At 59.9% G+C, this 15,012-nt stretch overlaps 1 protein-coding gene across 1 annotated transcript; it reads left to right on the forward strand.

The window, feature by feature from the left end:
- The first annotated feature begins 1,429 nt into the window (after positions 1 to 1,429).
- CCDC97 (coiled-coil domain containing 97) lies at positions 1,430 to 12,418 on the forward strand. The gene is made up of 5 exons (XM_028095825.2): positions 1,430 to 1,643; positions 5,530 to 5,985; positions 7,656 to 7,934; positions 8,369 to 8,498; positions 10,239 to 12,418. Exons 1-5 carry the CDS (start codon positions 1,598 to 1,600, stop codon positions 10,357 to 10,359), a joined length of 1,032 nt encoding a protein of 343 aa, XP_027951626.1. The 5' UTR covers positions 1,430 to 1,597; the 3' UTR covers positions 10,360 to 12,418.
- The last annotated feature ends 2,594 nt before the right edge of the window (positions 12,419 to 15,012 follow it).

Genomic DNA, 15,012 nt, shown 5'->3' on the forward strand with positions numbered 1-15,012 from the left:
GTACCTCAGAGCCTTATGAATGGGACACAGGCTGCAAAAAGAGGAGGAAGGCTGACTAGTTTTGAGGTCAGGGATGAGGCATCTGAATGTGAGATGGAGCCAAAATTGGTGGCTAGTTGGGCTAAAAGAGACCCTAGAGTGCCCCTCTCTGCCTGCTCAGGGAGAGCAGGAGGGGAAGGGCCGCAGATCTCTCTGGAAAGTCCCCTTCCTTGCTGGTCCACATGTTGGGCAACAGCACCCTCTGCTGGCTTCTCTGAGTAAATTCTTAAATTTAGTTCCCACCCATCCGGTGTGGCAAATGGGCCTCTAGGTCCCTTATCCTGGCAATGCAAATGGGAAGTTATTTCTCTGCTCCTGTCCAGTGTCTGGATCATAGCACCAGCCTCCTCACCGATCTCCCTTACCTCCAGTCCCTTACCCTCATGCCTTCCCCCTCCTGCCTGCTACCCGAAGGATAAAGGAACTCAAGCTACTTAGTGTGGCTTAGAGAGGCCCTGTGTGCCTGACCCCTGGTGACCTCTCTGGCTTCATATTCTGGTGCTCCCCCTTTGAACTTAAGATTGGTGGTTGGTTCTGGGGGAGTCACAAATCTCTCAATCCAAATGCCATCAGCTCTGCTTTGGAAAATACACGTGTACATGGAATTTTGCATAAATATTCAAGAGGTTCTCAAATACTCTGCAGCCCAACCGTGGCCTTCCAAGTTAGAACATTTTTATTCCCTGACCACACTGAAGTCCTTGGCAGTAGCCAGAAAGATCCATGCCTGCCTTCCCCTCTGGGTCTTTGCCTTGCCCTTCCTGCTGCCTGAAACCTTCCTCTTTAATTCCTGCTCATCCTTTAGGTCTCAGCTTGGGTGTCCTCTCCTCCTAGAAGGAAACCTTCCCTGACCCTCTAGGCTGGGGTGGACAACCCCATCAGAGCCCGGGCCACTCAAGGGTGGTCACTTGTGATATGTCTGTCGCTTTGTTGGTAACACACCTGAATGAGTCACTACCATCACCTGGAGTAGATCATGACCAGGGTTGTCCCCGTTCACATCTGCAAATTCTTCAGGTCCTGGAACACAGTAGGAAATTCTATCTGAGCTCACCACCCATCTCATGCTAGCCAGGGACTGGCTTTGATCACAGAAGCAAGAAACAAAGCTTAGTAGATATTTTTTGAGGTGGTGACGGAAAAGGGGGATGGATTGGAGTCTAAACCAGAGCACAAACCCTCAAGAGGCTCTGCGCGGTGGCCATTCAACCATCCGTCCCAAAAGTAAGCATGCCAGGCTCTGGAGTCCCAGCAGTGAACAGGTTGTACGATAGTTCAGATCCCTCCCGATCGTGCAATTCAGTAGCGGGTCAGATGGGGGTGGGGGGAGGGCGTGGAAGAGCCTCTAACTCGGGCGTCCTTTATGTTCCCGGCGGCGGGACCTGAGGGAGACACGCATGCGCATAGGAAGGTCCACCTTCACCCCGGAACTGTTGTTTCGGGCTTGGCGGAGCATCGGGCCCCCCGGAGTGTGCTCAGCCGGAAGTGGCCGCCGAGGGCCTGGGGCCGGGATCGGCCTGTAGAGCCTACCGCGGCGGCTAACTAGTAGAGAATCAGGATGGAGGCCGTGGCCACCGCGGCGGCGGCCAGGGAACCCGATGAAGGTGAGGTCCCGGCCGCGCGGAGGCGGCGGGAGGGTGGGGTGCGGTGTCACTGGGAAACGATTCCCCGTGGGCGCACAGGAGGACTCTTTATAGGGGGACACCTGCCCTCGGGTCTACCAGTCCCCTTCGCCACCTTGTCCAGATTAATCCTTCTCTTGTTGCGAGTTGCCGTCCTTTTACCCAGTCCTCTCCCCCGAAATTAACCTATCCCAAGTTCCGGGCCAGGCTGACCCGATTCCTTACCAGGCTAACTCTCGGGTCAACATAAACGTGCCCCCTGTCCCGGCTGAGTCCCAGTGTCCCAGTCCACCCTGCCTCTCAGTTACCTCCCCTGCATCGCACTGACCCTCCCCTTGCCCCAGGCTGACCTTCCTCCTGTCCCACGCAAACTCTGCGTATTCCAGGTTCACGGTTCCCCCATTTCATTCTCATTCCCCTTTCTCCGAAGTCCACAGTGCCATCTGCCTCCTCGGGTCCTTACTCCGTTTCTGTGCTCCCTCCATTACTCCCCTTTGCATTTTCAGTCTCCTTATTTCTCCCGACGCCTTCCCATCAGTATCTAAAACGCTTTCGTTTTGCTCATCTTAAAATTGCATCCCGCTGCTTCAGAGTCATCCCAGGTGGGTCGAGGTGTGGTTGGGAGATTGGCTGAAACGTCCCTGGCCGAGCATTGGTCATTGTTGAAGCTGGATAGTGGGGATATGGGGTGGGGGTGGGAATATGGTCCTCTTCTCGACATTTGTGCATGTTGGAAATTTTCCATTAAAAAAATGTTTTAACCTGGGGCGCCTGGGTGGCTCAGTCGGTTAAGCGTCTGCCTTCGGCTCAGGTCATGATCCCGGCGTCCTGGGATCGAGCCCCACATCGGGCTTCCTGCTCAGCAGGAAGCCTGCTTCTCCCTCTCCCACGCCCCCTGCTTGTGTTCCCTCTCTCACTATCTCTCTCTGTCAAATAAATAAATAAATAAAATCTTTTAAAAAAAATGTTTTAACCTAAAAAGAATATCTATCCCTGAGTTCCATGCGCCTTCCGATACCAGTTATCTTCTCCAAAGAGTCATTCACACCTGTCTGTTTCTTCACCTCCCACCCACTTGCAGTCTGGCTTTTACCTCCAGAAACTGCTCTAATCAAGGTTGCCAGTGGCCTCTCCGCCCCACCCCACCCCCGCCCCGTGTAGTTAAACGGAGTCACCCCATTCAGGTTTTCTCTTACTAGACTGCTTGGAGAGTTCAGTGCCATTGATCTCCCCATACTTCTTGAAAGTTGTCCCTTGCTTTTTTTTTTCTTTTTAAGATTTATTTATTTTAGAAAGAAAGAAAGGAGAGAGTGGGGGGAGGGGCAGAGTGAGAGAATCTTCAAGTGGACTCCCCATTGAGCAAGGAGCCCATAGCCCGACTCAGCTCCATCTCAAGACCCATGAGATCATGACCTGAGCCGAAACCAAGAGTTGGACACTCGACCTACTGAGGCACCAGGTGCGCCCCCCCCACCCCTTGGTTTCTGTGACACCACTCTTTCCCTTTCCCTTCCTCTCTCTCAGGCTCCTCCCGATCAGCCTCGATCAGTTTTCTATGGCTGCTGCAGCAGGTGACAAGCTGGGGGGCTTAAAACAAGAGAAATGTATTCTCAGTTTTGAGGGCCAGAGGTTTGAAATCGGTACCACAAGGCTGAAATCAAGGTGTTAGCAGGACCAAGGAGGGGCTCCCTCAGAGGCTCTTCCAGCTTCTGGTGACTCCTGGCGTTCCTTGGCTTGTGGCCACATCACTCCGATCTCTGCTTCTGTCCGTCTTCACGTGACATTCTCTTCTGTGTATGTCTAGTCTCACTTGGACTCTCTCTTAACGGATACTCATCATGACCCACCTGGACAATCCAAGATAATCTCCCTGTCCCAAGATCCTGAACTTGATCACATCTGCAGACACCCATTTTTTGGCCATCAACAGTAACACAGCCTCCAGGAATTAAAGTGTGGCTGTCTTTCAGCGGCCCATTTTGTAGCCTTGTGTGACCTCCTTCCTAGGCATGGCTTCTCCCTGTCCAGTCGGGGCTCTTTCCTGGCCCACTCTTCTCTTGTCCCTCACACTCCCCTTGCCCTCCCCATGACCTCTCATTTCCTTCGGCTTTGGTTCCTGTCTTGGCTCCATAGCTCTGTCCCCAGCCCTGCACTTTTCTCCTGAGAAGTCTCTAGCCCCACGGACCAGCAGTCTCTTAGATGCTCCCCTTGGATGTCCCCTGGGCCCGTCCTACCTTCCATGTCCCAAACTGGCCTCAGCATCTCCTCCCATCCCCAAATCTGCTCCTTGTCCGTGACTGTCTCAAGGACAGTTTGACTAGTCCCCAGACCTGAACCCCGGATCTGAACTGGATGCATCCCTCGCCTCCCAGCCCTTCAGCCCCATGGCTTGTCTACTCAGCCTCCTGAGCATCCTTCTAACTGCCACCCCTTCCTATGCCCTCCCCCACACCCTCTGCCCTGGTCCAGCCCAGTCTTCTCTGGTCTCAGTGATTAAAACCCTCCCTGAAACCCACTGCACTTGTAACCCTCACCCCCTCCCTCTTCTCCGTCCCAGCCAAGCTGCCCAAAGGAGTTGCCTGTACTTTGTCTTCTCTTATTTTCTGGCCTCTCAGCCTCACTCCAGTTCCCACACCTTTTGAGAAACAGTTCTCGACAAGGTTTGCCTAGCGCCCAGCTTGCCTGTTACCAGCGCCCGTGTTGTCTTTGACGGTCCTAGCTCCCCCATCACACTGGCTGTTCCGAGGGCAGGTGTTGGACTGGCTCACTCCTGTGGATCCTCAGCACGGCCCAGCTCAGGACATCACACAGATTTAGAGTTGCTGAAGAGTGGCTGGATGAATGTGTGAATGAGTAGGAGAGAGAGAGAGGGAATGAGTGAACAATTTGTGGATGTGTTAGTGATTTTGTGTGCAAGTAAAAAGGCAAAGAATTGTATGAGTTAGTGAATGAGGTGGTAAAGGACCAAGTAAACGCACCAAGCACCCTCCTGCCTCAGGGCCTTTGTACTGGCTGTTCCCTTTCCATAGACCTCTCTTCCTCCCAGAATGTCATGGCTCAGTCCCTCACCACCTCAGGTCTCTACTGAAATGTCACTTTTTTGGCAAGGTCTTCTCTGACTGTCCCATTTAAAATTGCAGCCTGGGGGGGGGGGGGTGCCTGGGTGGCTCAGATGGTTAAGCGTCTGCCTTCAGCTCAGGTCATGATCCCGGGGTCATGGGATCGAGCCCCGCATTGGGCTCCTGGCTCAGTGAGGAGACTGCTTCTCCCTCTGCCTCTCTCCCTGCTCATGCTTTCTCTCTCTGTATCTCTGTGTTTCAAATGAATAAATAAAATCTTTAAAAAATAAATAAATAAATAAATAAAATTGCAGCCTGGGGCGCCTGGGTGGCTTAGTCAGTGAAGCATCCGACTCTTGGTTTCGGCTCAGGTCATGATCGTGCGGTGGTGGGATCGAGCCCCACGTTGGGCTTGTGCTCAGTGCGGAGTCTGCTTCAGATTCTTTCTCCCTCTCTCCCTCCTCATCTGCCCCTCCCCTTTCTATCTCAAATAAATTAAATTAAATTGCAGCCTTCCCCCACTGACCCCACTCCCCCCTCCTTCCCTCTTCATTTTTCTACACAGCTCTCGGAACCACCCAACAGACTGTATGTTTGCTAACACATCATATGTTTTCAGTAATTATGTTTTTCACGGTCCACGTCCCCTACTAAAATGTCAACTTTGTGCATCCTGTGGTATCTCTGGGACCTAGAACAGTGCCCAGGACATAGTAGGTGATCGGGAAACGTAAAATGAGTCTTTTCCACCCACCCCACCTCCCCCACACTCCCATCCCAGGACTAACACATCTCCCCTTCCCCCACAGGCTGCACACAGCCCGGTACTGGGCACTGGGGGGAGCTGAGCTGGACACCGGTCCCACCCAGACCCCAGGACAAGGTGGAGGCTGCGGAAAGAGCGCCAAGGGCCCCAGATGATGACACCCCCGGGGCTGAGAACGCGGCGGTGAGTGCCATGCTGCGCGCCGTGGCCGCCAGCCGCCTGCCTGTGTGCAGCCAGCAGCAGGGCGAGCCTGACCTCACCGAGCGGGAGAAGGTGGCCATCCTGGGCCAGCTGTACCATGAGAAGCCGCTGGTGTTCCTGGAGCGCTTCCGCACGGGCCTCCGCGAGGAGCACCTGGCCTGCTTTGGCCACTTGCGCGGCGACCATCGTGCAGACTTCTACTGTGCCGAGGTGGCCCGGCAGGGCAGTGCCCGACCCCGCACCCTGCGCACCCGCCTACGTAACCGGCGCTACGCTGCCCTGCGTGAGCTCATCCAAGGTGTGAGGACAGGTGGGCTGGGCGGGCGGGGAGACTGAGGCAGAGGAAGTAAGAAACAAGGATGCAAGAGCGGAGACACGGACAGAGGTCCTGGAGATAAGTTTTGAGACAGGGACACAGGGAGGTTGAAACAGACACGTGAAGCAATGAGGCAAGATGGGTAGAGACGGGAACCCAGGGGACGGGACCGGCAGTGAGAAGGGTCAGAATTTAGTAGATGACACAAGTGCCATTTCACAGAACCCAGCACTGTGATAAGTGGTTATCCCTCAGGAAAACGAGATTCCCTCCCTCACACCATGCACAGAAGTGCTGAGGAAACCCAGGGGAGTCTGTCTGTGACTCTGGGGACACACAGGCCCTCTGAAACAAGGCATGCGTCTGGAAGGCACGATACCTTCTTGACCGCAGCATAATTAGAAGCATCTTTGTGACTAGAGACACCAGAACTAAAGTTGAAAGAGGAGAGCAGGGGCGCCTGGGTGGCTCGGTCGTTAAGCGTCTGCCTTCGGCTCAGGTCATGATCCCAGGGTCCTGGGATCCAGCCCCACATCGGGCTCTCTGATCGGCAGGAAGAGAGCCACTCCCCCTGCTTGTGTTCCCTCTCTCGCTGTGTCTCTGTCAAATAAGTAAATAAAATCTTAAAAAAAAAAAAATAGAGGCGAGCAAACGAGGCAGAGAGCGAGTGAAGATTCTGGTTAGGGTGAAGACTCAGGCCCTAGAGCCAGGGAGATGGAGAGGGTGGGGCACAGCGACAGGTCGGGAAGAAGGAGATGGGAGGGAGGAGGGACGAATGAATGGGGGGTGAGGTGACAGGCACGGAACCCGGGAGGGACAGGTGGGTGGAGGCAGAGCGGCAGAAACAGAGCCAGGGAAACGGAGGGAGAGAAACAGAATATGGTGGGTAACCCCAGAAAGAGAGAGATGAGTAAGAGAGGGGGCAGGACAGGGACGGTCACAGACCCCAGTGCTGCAGGGGCCAGAATTCTGGGCAGATTCTCACCCTGGGCTCTGAAGGCGGGGCTGGGACCGGTGGGTGGGAGGAACCGGGCAGGTGTAACCGTTTTCTGAGGGACAGAGCCCCCTGCAGGAACAGGCAGCCAGGGGACACAGGAAGGTCCCGGGTTTGGGGGTGGTGGAGAAGCCAAACCCACCGGAGGGATGGTTGCAGAGGAGAGCCCTCTGGGGAGAGGTGAGATGTGGGGTCTGGAAGACCACCAGGGGTGCCCACATCTGGCCTGTCCAGCTGTGTGCACGGACAGCCACACGTGCTCTGCATCCTGGCTCCTGTGTGCAGGACCCTTGCCTGTGGCCTCCTGCACGCTGACTCGCAGACACTCCCAGACACGCACGCAGGAGGGTGTGCACCCCTGTGAGACCAGGCACAGCGACGGGCAGGGGCCCCAGAACGCCAGGGCCGAGCACGGCGCGCACAGGAGTACACGTGCAGCCACGGGGCCAGTGACGCGCCCACGCTCAGGCGCGTGTGTCTTCGCGGCCACGGGCCCTCAGGCCGCCGCGTGCTCTCCCGCCCGTCTGAGTGCGCACGCGCACGCCGGCCCTTGTGCACGCACGGCTTCCTACAGGCGCGATCGTGGAGCCGCGTCCGCTCGGACAGGCCGGCCCCGCGCGCAGGCCCCTGACCCCGGGCGCGCCGTGTCTCCGTGCAGGCGGCGAGTACTTCAGCGACGAGCAGATGCGGTTCCGGGCCCCGCTGCTGTACGAGCAGTACATCGGGCAGTACCTAACCCAGGAGGAGCTCAGTGCCCGCGCCCCGGCCCAGGAGCCGCCCAAGCCCGGCGCCCTCGGCACCCCCGCCTGCCCGCTCTCTGACCTGCTGCTCCAGTCCTACCAGGAGCGGGAGCTGCAGCAGCGGCTGCTCCAGCAGCAGCAGGAGGAGGAGGCCTGCCTGGAGGAGGAGGAAGAGGAGGAGAACAGCGATGAGGAAGGTGAGGGCCGGTTCCAGGGGGCTCCCAGGCTGGGCCCCCGAACTGCAAGAGCAGACCTCGCGTGCCTCCCCTGGCTGGCCTGAGTGCCCAGGCTCTTCCCAGTGCTTCCAGCATCTCTGTCCCCCACTCCTCAAAGGCACCAAGCAGTCGCTCCCCTCCAGGCCATTGCCCACGCTGTTCCCTCTGCCAAGAATGCCTTCCCTTCGCCGGCCTCCAGGTAGCAGGTCCTGACCCTGTTCTCCAGCCTCCAGAGCACTGTACTGTCATTGTGTGTTTGGCGTGTGGCCCGGGAGGGCAGGACAGGGGCTGTCTCGGTCACCACTGTGTTCCCAGTGCCACCAGGACAGAGGAGGCGGCTCTCCGTGGTTGTGTTTTCAGCCCTTCCCCGAGTGCACCGCTCACATCTTCCCCGCTGTGGGTGTCCGCCCCTACAGACCAGAGCCCCAGCAAAGACTCGGAGGCCTGGGTCCCCGATTCAGAAGAGAGGCTGATCCTGCGGGAAGAGTTCACCAGCCGGATGCACCAGCGCTTCCTGGATGGCAAAGATGGGGACTTTGACTACAGGTGACTCAGGCTTCCCCCTTCCCCCCCCCCGCCCCCGCCCAGCCCCCAGCCGGGCGACCCACAGCCCTCGGCCTGGCTCAGATGGCATAAGGGTCTCAGATGAGCCAGAGATCAGTGGGCGTCCTTGGACTAGCTTTGTGCATCTTTGAGCATCAGTCCCCTCACCTGAAGAAGGGATTGAGCCGGGCTGACGGCTCAAATTTGACAAAACGCTTTAGTATTTGCGTTCGGGTGAGTGGTGGTGGCCTGGTAGGATGCCACTGCCCCAAGCCCCCCAGGTGTCCCCCAGGCAAGCCAGCTTCTTCCTCAGGCCCCCAGACCGCCTCATGCTTCAGGAAGTAGCCACCAGCAGGGTTAATGCCTAGCACAGAGGGGCCTGTGGTGGCTGCCCTGCAGTCTGCTTGCTGTCCCCACCGTAACCCCAGGGCGAGACACACAACCACTGCTTTGGGAAGGATTTTGCCATCAGGGAAGAGGACACCGAAAAAGTGAAGTATCGGAGTCAGAGATAAAAAGGTTTTGACAACTGAGGCAGTCCTGCCTGGTGGGCGTGGCAGCTGAGGGCCTGGCTTCAAACCCAGCCCCGGCAACACACGAACAGGCCGACCCTCAGCAGTTGGGTGGGGAGCACCAATGCCACAGCCCCCGGGAGCATTGCCGGCCTGATCTAGGGTCCCCCAGCTCCGGAGGCAGGTCTGGCTAATCCAGACCTTCCAGGTGGGGTGGAGCCCCTCGGCCCGAGTTCCCACAAAAATCGGGGCGCAGAGCACCTGGGCCGTGGGGAGCCCCCAGAAAGCCAGGTGCCCATGAGGAAATTGGGCCTGGCATGAGGATTAGGGATGAGGGGGGATCAAAGCCCAACCCCCCTGGAGGGCAGCTACTGGGCAGTAGGGCCAGTGGGTCCCTTCTCTGCATGCCACTAGCACGTGCTGAGCATCTGCTGTGTCCAGACTCTGGGGATGAAGCAGCGACCAAAGCCAATGATGAAAGGGTTCCCTGCCCTGAAGGGAGTCCCACTCTAGTGAGGAAGCAAAAGAAGTTTGTAGCATCTGGTGCTGACGGGGCCATAAAGAAAATTAAGGCAGGGTCCAGGGGCGGGGAGTTGGAATGAGGTGGCCAGGGAAGGATCTCTGAGCAGGTGACGTTTCAGCAAAGACGTGCAGGATGTGAGGGGTGAGCAACATGAATATCTGTGGTCAGAGAGTTCCTGGCGGGGGGAGCAGCAGGTGCAAGGATCCTGTGTGCAATTTAGGATCACTTGACACCTTAGGGCAGACACTTCTCAGCACCGTTGACCTTTCGGGCCAGATCATTCTTCTGTGGAGCATTGGCCTGTGCGCGGTAGCGAGTTGAGAGGCGTCCCTGGTGTTGAGTCACTGGGGGCCAGTAGGAGCCCCCCAGTTGTAACAACCAGAATGGCTCCAGTCCCCTGAGGGGCAGAATCGTCCTGGTTCAGAACCACTCTCTGGGGAATGGGGGTCCTCCTGTCCCCACATCTTCCAGCTTTTTGAGAGAAACCAGAAGTTTTTATGTAAAATCTCAGCTTTGGAAAATGTTGCCTTTTGTTTGAAGCCCTGAGAGACTCCTAGCCGCCGTCCCGCCCCACCCCCCCGCAGGGGGGCAGCTCCCATTTACGGCTGCCAGCATGTGGCCTTTGGCTTTGGGGGTCCCAGCGCCTCTGAAGAGTGAGAAGCAGCCGGGCCCACAGAGCCAGCCCCTGACAGCCCCCTCCCCCTGCAGCACCGTGGATGACAACCCCGACTTTGACAACCTGGACATCGTGTCGCGGGATGAGGAGGAGAGGTACTTCGACGAGGAGGAGCCCGAGGACGCGCCCAGCCCAGAGCTGGATGGGGACTGATGGCCGCCGCCGCCCGCCCTGCCCGCGACGCCGTCTGGGGGACGGCCTCGCTGGCTCTGGTGCCATCGCAGCCGACTCCCTGCCCGCTCTGTGTGCGGGGTTCCCTACCTTCCCCCCCGCCCCCCCCCGCTCCATCTCTGATTCTCAGGGTCTCTCTGGCTCACTTGCTTTTCCTCCCTGCCTTTGTGTCTCTTGCTTTCTGCATCCCCCTCCCTCTTTGAGCACCTCACTGCCTTTCCTCTCTGCCTTTCTTTCTGTCCCCTTCCCTGCACCCGGGCCTCTGTCCCCACGACAGGGCCCAGGCTGAAGGTCGTCCCCTTGACCGAGGCCCTTCATAGCTGGAGCCGGCCGGGACAATGTCCGTGCCCCGTGTAGGGTCCGGGGGAACCCCGGGCTTCGCCCCCGGCCTCTGCCTGTTTCCCGCCTCTGTGCAGGTGCGGCTCGCGCCTCCCTGCCTCTGTTTCGTTCCATCTCCCTCAGCCTCGCTCTGGGCCTCTGGCTCTTCCCGCTGTACGCTCCCGTCTCTCGTCCCCCATGCTACCTCTGGCCCTCCGTCTGCTTCTCAGCCTTTCTCTCTCTCTCTCTCGTTCTCTCTCGTTTCAGTGTCGTTCCCCCACCCCCACCCCCGGGCCCGGCCGCTGTGGGTAGCAGAGCCCTGACTGCTGAGGAAGGCGGCCTCGCTGGGCGGGCTACCAGCTGTCACCTCTCCCTCAGGACCCAGACTTGGGAGGGGGGTGCAGGGGCAGCACCGGGGCCATGGGCCTGCCAGCTTGGGTGTGGCGGGAGGGGGCACAGGGAGGGGGGCTCTCCCCTCTCAGCCCCACTGCCCCTCTCTTTCCCCGGCCGCAGTGTTCCCTTCCTTCACTTCCTCCGCCTCCTTCTCCCTCTCCTGTTTACACTCCCCAAATACGCACAGGCTGTTATCATGGGTCCTGAGTCATCCCACACACAGCCTGCCCCAGCGTCCCTGCCCCCAGCTGGCCACAGGGCCCGCCCCACGGAGCCCCCTGCCGCCCCCGGCTAATGCGAGCCAGATGGCCTCCCGGTGACTCAGCCACTGGCCTGTGGGAACCCAGGCATCCCGCCTTCCCATGCCCCCACACTCAGCTGCTTGCAGGGAGGGCCACGGGCCACGGGGCAGAGAGGTGGGGCCTGGGGACCCCTCGCTCCTGGGAGCCAGAATGATGGCGCCCTGCCATAGCCAAGCCTGCAGGACCCTCAGAACCACCTCCTCAGGCACACGGCCCAGAGTAAGGGGGAGACCCTGAGGCCTCCCGGGGCCACAGCTCTTGACCCCTGGGTCAAGCAGGACTAGAGCCAGACACAGAAAGTGAGAGCTGGCCGAAAGGCCAGGGGACATTCACACGGAGAGACGGTCAAGTATGGAAGCTCCCAGTTAGCAGTTCTATCCTCTGCCGGGCCTGGCGCCACACTGAATCCTCCTGACAACCCTGTGAACTAGGGACTCGCCTCCATTCCATAGGTGAGTCAGGGGAGGCCAGAAGGGAGGTGTTAGTTGGTCGGGGCCGCATGGCCAGTGAAGATGGAAAACCAAGTCTAGACCTCACAGGTCCTGGAGACCATCCTCCTAGGCTGCGTGTCAGCTTTCAGGTCAGGGCCACCTGGAGCGGTCGGATGTACGGACTTGCTCAAGAAGACCAAGAAAGAGATGGCTGTGGAGGGTGATAGCTAAGCTTGGGGGGCGGGGTGTCCCATGCGCTCAGCACCGCCCTGCACAGGGGCGTGGAAGTCGGCACCTGGACAGGAAGCATCGCGGCCCCCCCTGCGCCGCCCGGATGGTCCGCACTGCTGCCCCGGCTCCCGCGGAAGCCCAGGATGGGCCGGCAGGGCCCGGAGAGCCCGAGGCTGACGGGTGTTTGCCCCTCGGGGACGTGTGTGTGCCCGCCCGCCCGCAGGCCCAGCGAGCTTTTCTAGCACAGGGAGCAGCCCTGCGTGATGTGCGCGGTTTTGGCCAGTCTGTCATTGGATCGTTGATGTTGTTTGTGATATACTTTGCCGGACGCAGACTCGTTACATAATAAAGTGATGAGAGACAACAGCAGCTGAGTCAGAATTAGGGTTAGTCAGATGGCGGAGACAGAGGTGGGGCCAGTCAAGAGGGACTGCGGGAGACACGCCCCCGGCACAGCCCCCGCGGCTGCGACCCGGAGGTGCCCCAAGGGGCGCCTGGCCCTCCGCCCCCAGCCCTGGGTCGGGGCGGACGGAGAGGCTGAGTCAGGGAGGGAGGGCCCGCTGGGGGAGAGCCCCTCCGTGGGCATCCGGCCCCCACCCCGTCTCCCGTCTGTCGTCCTGCTGGCTGCTGCCCGCACCCCTGTCTGACCCCCCTGCGTGTCCTGCCCTCGCATCCTGGCCCTCCCACCGCTGCCCTGCTGCGCCTCTCCTTCTACCCCTGCTCTGCTTTGCCTCCGCGCTTCTGGCCGCCCGAAGCTCCCATCACTTCCGACCTCCACTCTTGCCCTGCCAGTCCTGCCCAGGAGCTCTGCCACCCCTCTCGCTTCCCTCCTGCTCATCCTCCACACCGGTCCCTGAGCCTCCGCGACCATTCCTGTGCCTTCCTCCCGGAGTCTCCGCCCCCACGTCTCCCTCTCCCTGCGGTCCCCGGCCTGCCCCTTCACCCCTGTTGGCTGGCCTCTCTTCTCTGTCTCCCAGACTCTGGGAAGCCCAGTGAGGACATCCAGAGGGTCGCTGGTGGCCCCTGGGAGCCCAGGATGAGGGGTCGCTGCCACACCCCCATCCGGGAAGGGGCAGTGAGGCCATAGCCTGTCTGGCCAGAAGGAAGTGTCTGCACTGTGGCCTGGTCACCCCCGCCCCCAGGACCTGCCGGGCTGCTGCCGCCACCCCCGGGCTGGGGCCGAGTAAACACAGCCGCCCGGCAGCTGGGATATTTATACCGAGGTCTGGGCGCAGGTCCAGTGCCCACCACAGCCCCTGCCCTGCCCGCCCGCCACGGCCAGCCCCAGGCCAGCGTGGCACCAGCCGGCGAGGGGACACACCGCAGATGCAGCCTCCACTCAGCACAGAGGCCTCTGGGCGTGTCGCTCGGGATGCCCGCGGCTTCCCTGGGGACACACCATGCCCCTCCTGCCCTGGAAACACCAGCACAGAATGCAGACCTGCAGGACACACGGCCACCCCACCGAAAACTCAAAACACCTCGAAAATCACGTGGTGCAAAAAAGAGACCCACACCACAGCTCACACGCCAAAGCCACCAGCCCACATACGGGGAGACAAAATGCAAACACCATCTGCGCATGGAGCGGAGGACGCCAGTCTCGGCATGGACACACACTCGCACTAACACACGAGGAGGGTGACAGCAAGTGTGTTGGAGACACACCCCACAGACACAACGTGCTCAGAATAGCAGCGAGGCACACACGGATCACAGACCTCCCCCAGAAACAAGCCGCCCAGACACACGAACACCAGGAACTGCCCCCCCACACACACACACAGCTGCACTGAAAACACAGCTCAGCTAGCGAACACAGAGCACAACAGCTCCCGGAAACACGCCTCCCTCACAGACACCCAGACATGCACAGAAAACATCCACACTTCGAGTCACACTTACCGAAGAACACACAAATTTACACCCAGAGAGCAAGAGCAAAGATGTTGAGAAAAAAGGCAGACACACGGCACGCCCCAGGGATACGACCCCACTCCTACACACAGACTTGCCGAGACACGGTGTCATGTCACAGAGCCCAGAGAGGACATGGGCTTCTAGACAGAAACCCAAAACTCGGACCCACACACAGCACAGTCAGACACACAGGGGGGACACATGTTGGGGATGCACACTTGGACAGATGCTGTTCACACTCAGCACCGCCAGCCGGCACCCGCTGGTGTGTTAGAAACCCGCATGCTGGACACACAAAATCCACAGCACAAAGCTTGTAGACACACACACACACACACACACAGAGGTTCTGAACATGTTCAAATTTACATTAGAAACCCAAAAGACACCAATCACGAGGTTGGGGGGAGGGGCCTTCTCTCTCATCCGCCCCCCCCCCCGCCCCCTCCCTTGCTTGCCCTGCTCCTTCCAGCTGACCCAGCTCCCAGGCCTGTCTGGGGGAGGGGGCAGGAAGGCCTGAGCTGGCCTCCCCGGCCCCGCTTCCTGCCCCGTGGGGGCCGGACGGGAAGCTGGGGCTCCAGCCGGAACCCAGGCTCCCCCCACGACTTCCCTCCCCTCCCGGGTCGGCCCGCAGGAGCGGGGGAGGGGAGCGGGGCTCCCCGAACCCCGGGTCCTGCCCCGGCGCTCGGGCGCAGGGCCAGGGGCCAGGACTCCCTTGTCCCCACGGGGCCTGCCCCGCCCCCCCGCGGGGCCGGGGGTGCCGGGTAGCAGGGCAGGGGCTGCCCGCAGGCAGTCCAGGAAGGTGCTGAGCCCGCAAGTTTCCCTTCCTGGGCGGCCTCCGCGCCAGCTCAGCCGGGCGGGCAGGTGGGCGGGGTGTGTCACGAGGGCGTGGCGAGGGCTCGGGCCACCGCGGGGTGTGCAGCCCTGCGTGGCCAGGACTTGTCCTCGGGCCCAGGCACGGGCTGGGCGTGCGAGGGCCGCGACCCTGGGGGTGTGTCTGGGTGTGTGGGACTGCTCCGTCTGGGACCCGGGGTGTGACA

The sequence above is a fragment of the Eumetopias jubatus genome, unplaced genomic scaffold, assembly GCF_037043125.1.
Source record: "Eumetopias jubatus isolate StellerSeaLion01/CBP00866 unplaced genomic scaffold, mEumJub1_p1.0 scaffold_10, whole genome shotgun sequence".
In the NCBI taxonomy this organism is placed as follows: Eukaryota; Metazoa; Chordata; class Mammalia; order Carnivora; family Otariidae; genus Eumetopias; species Eumetopias jubatus.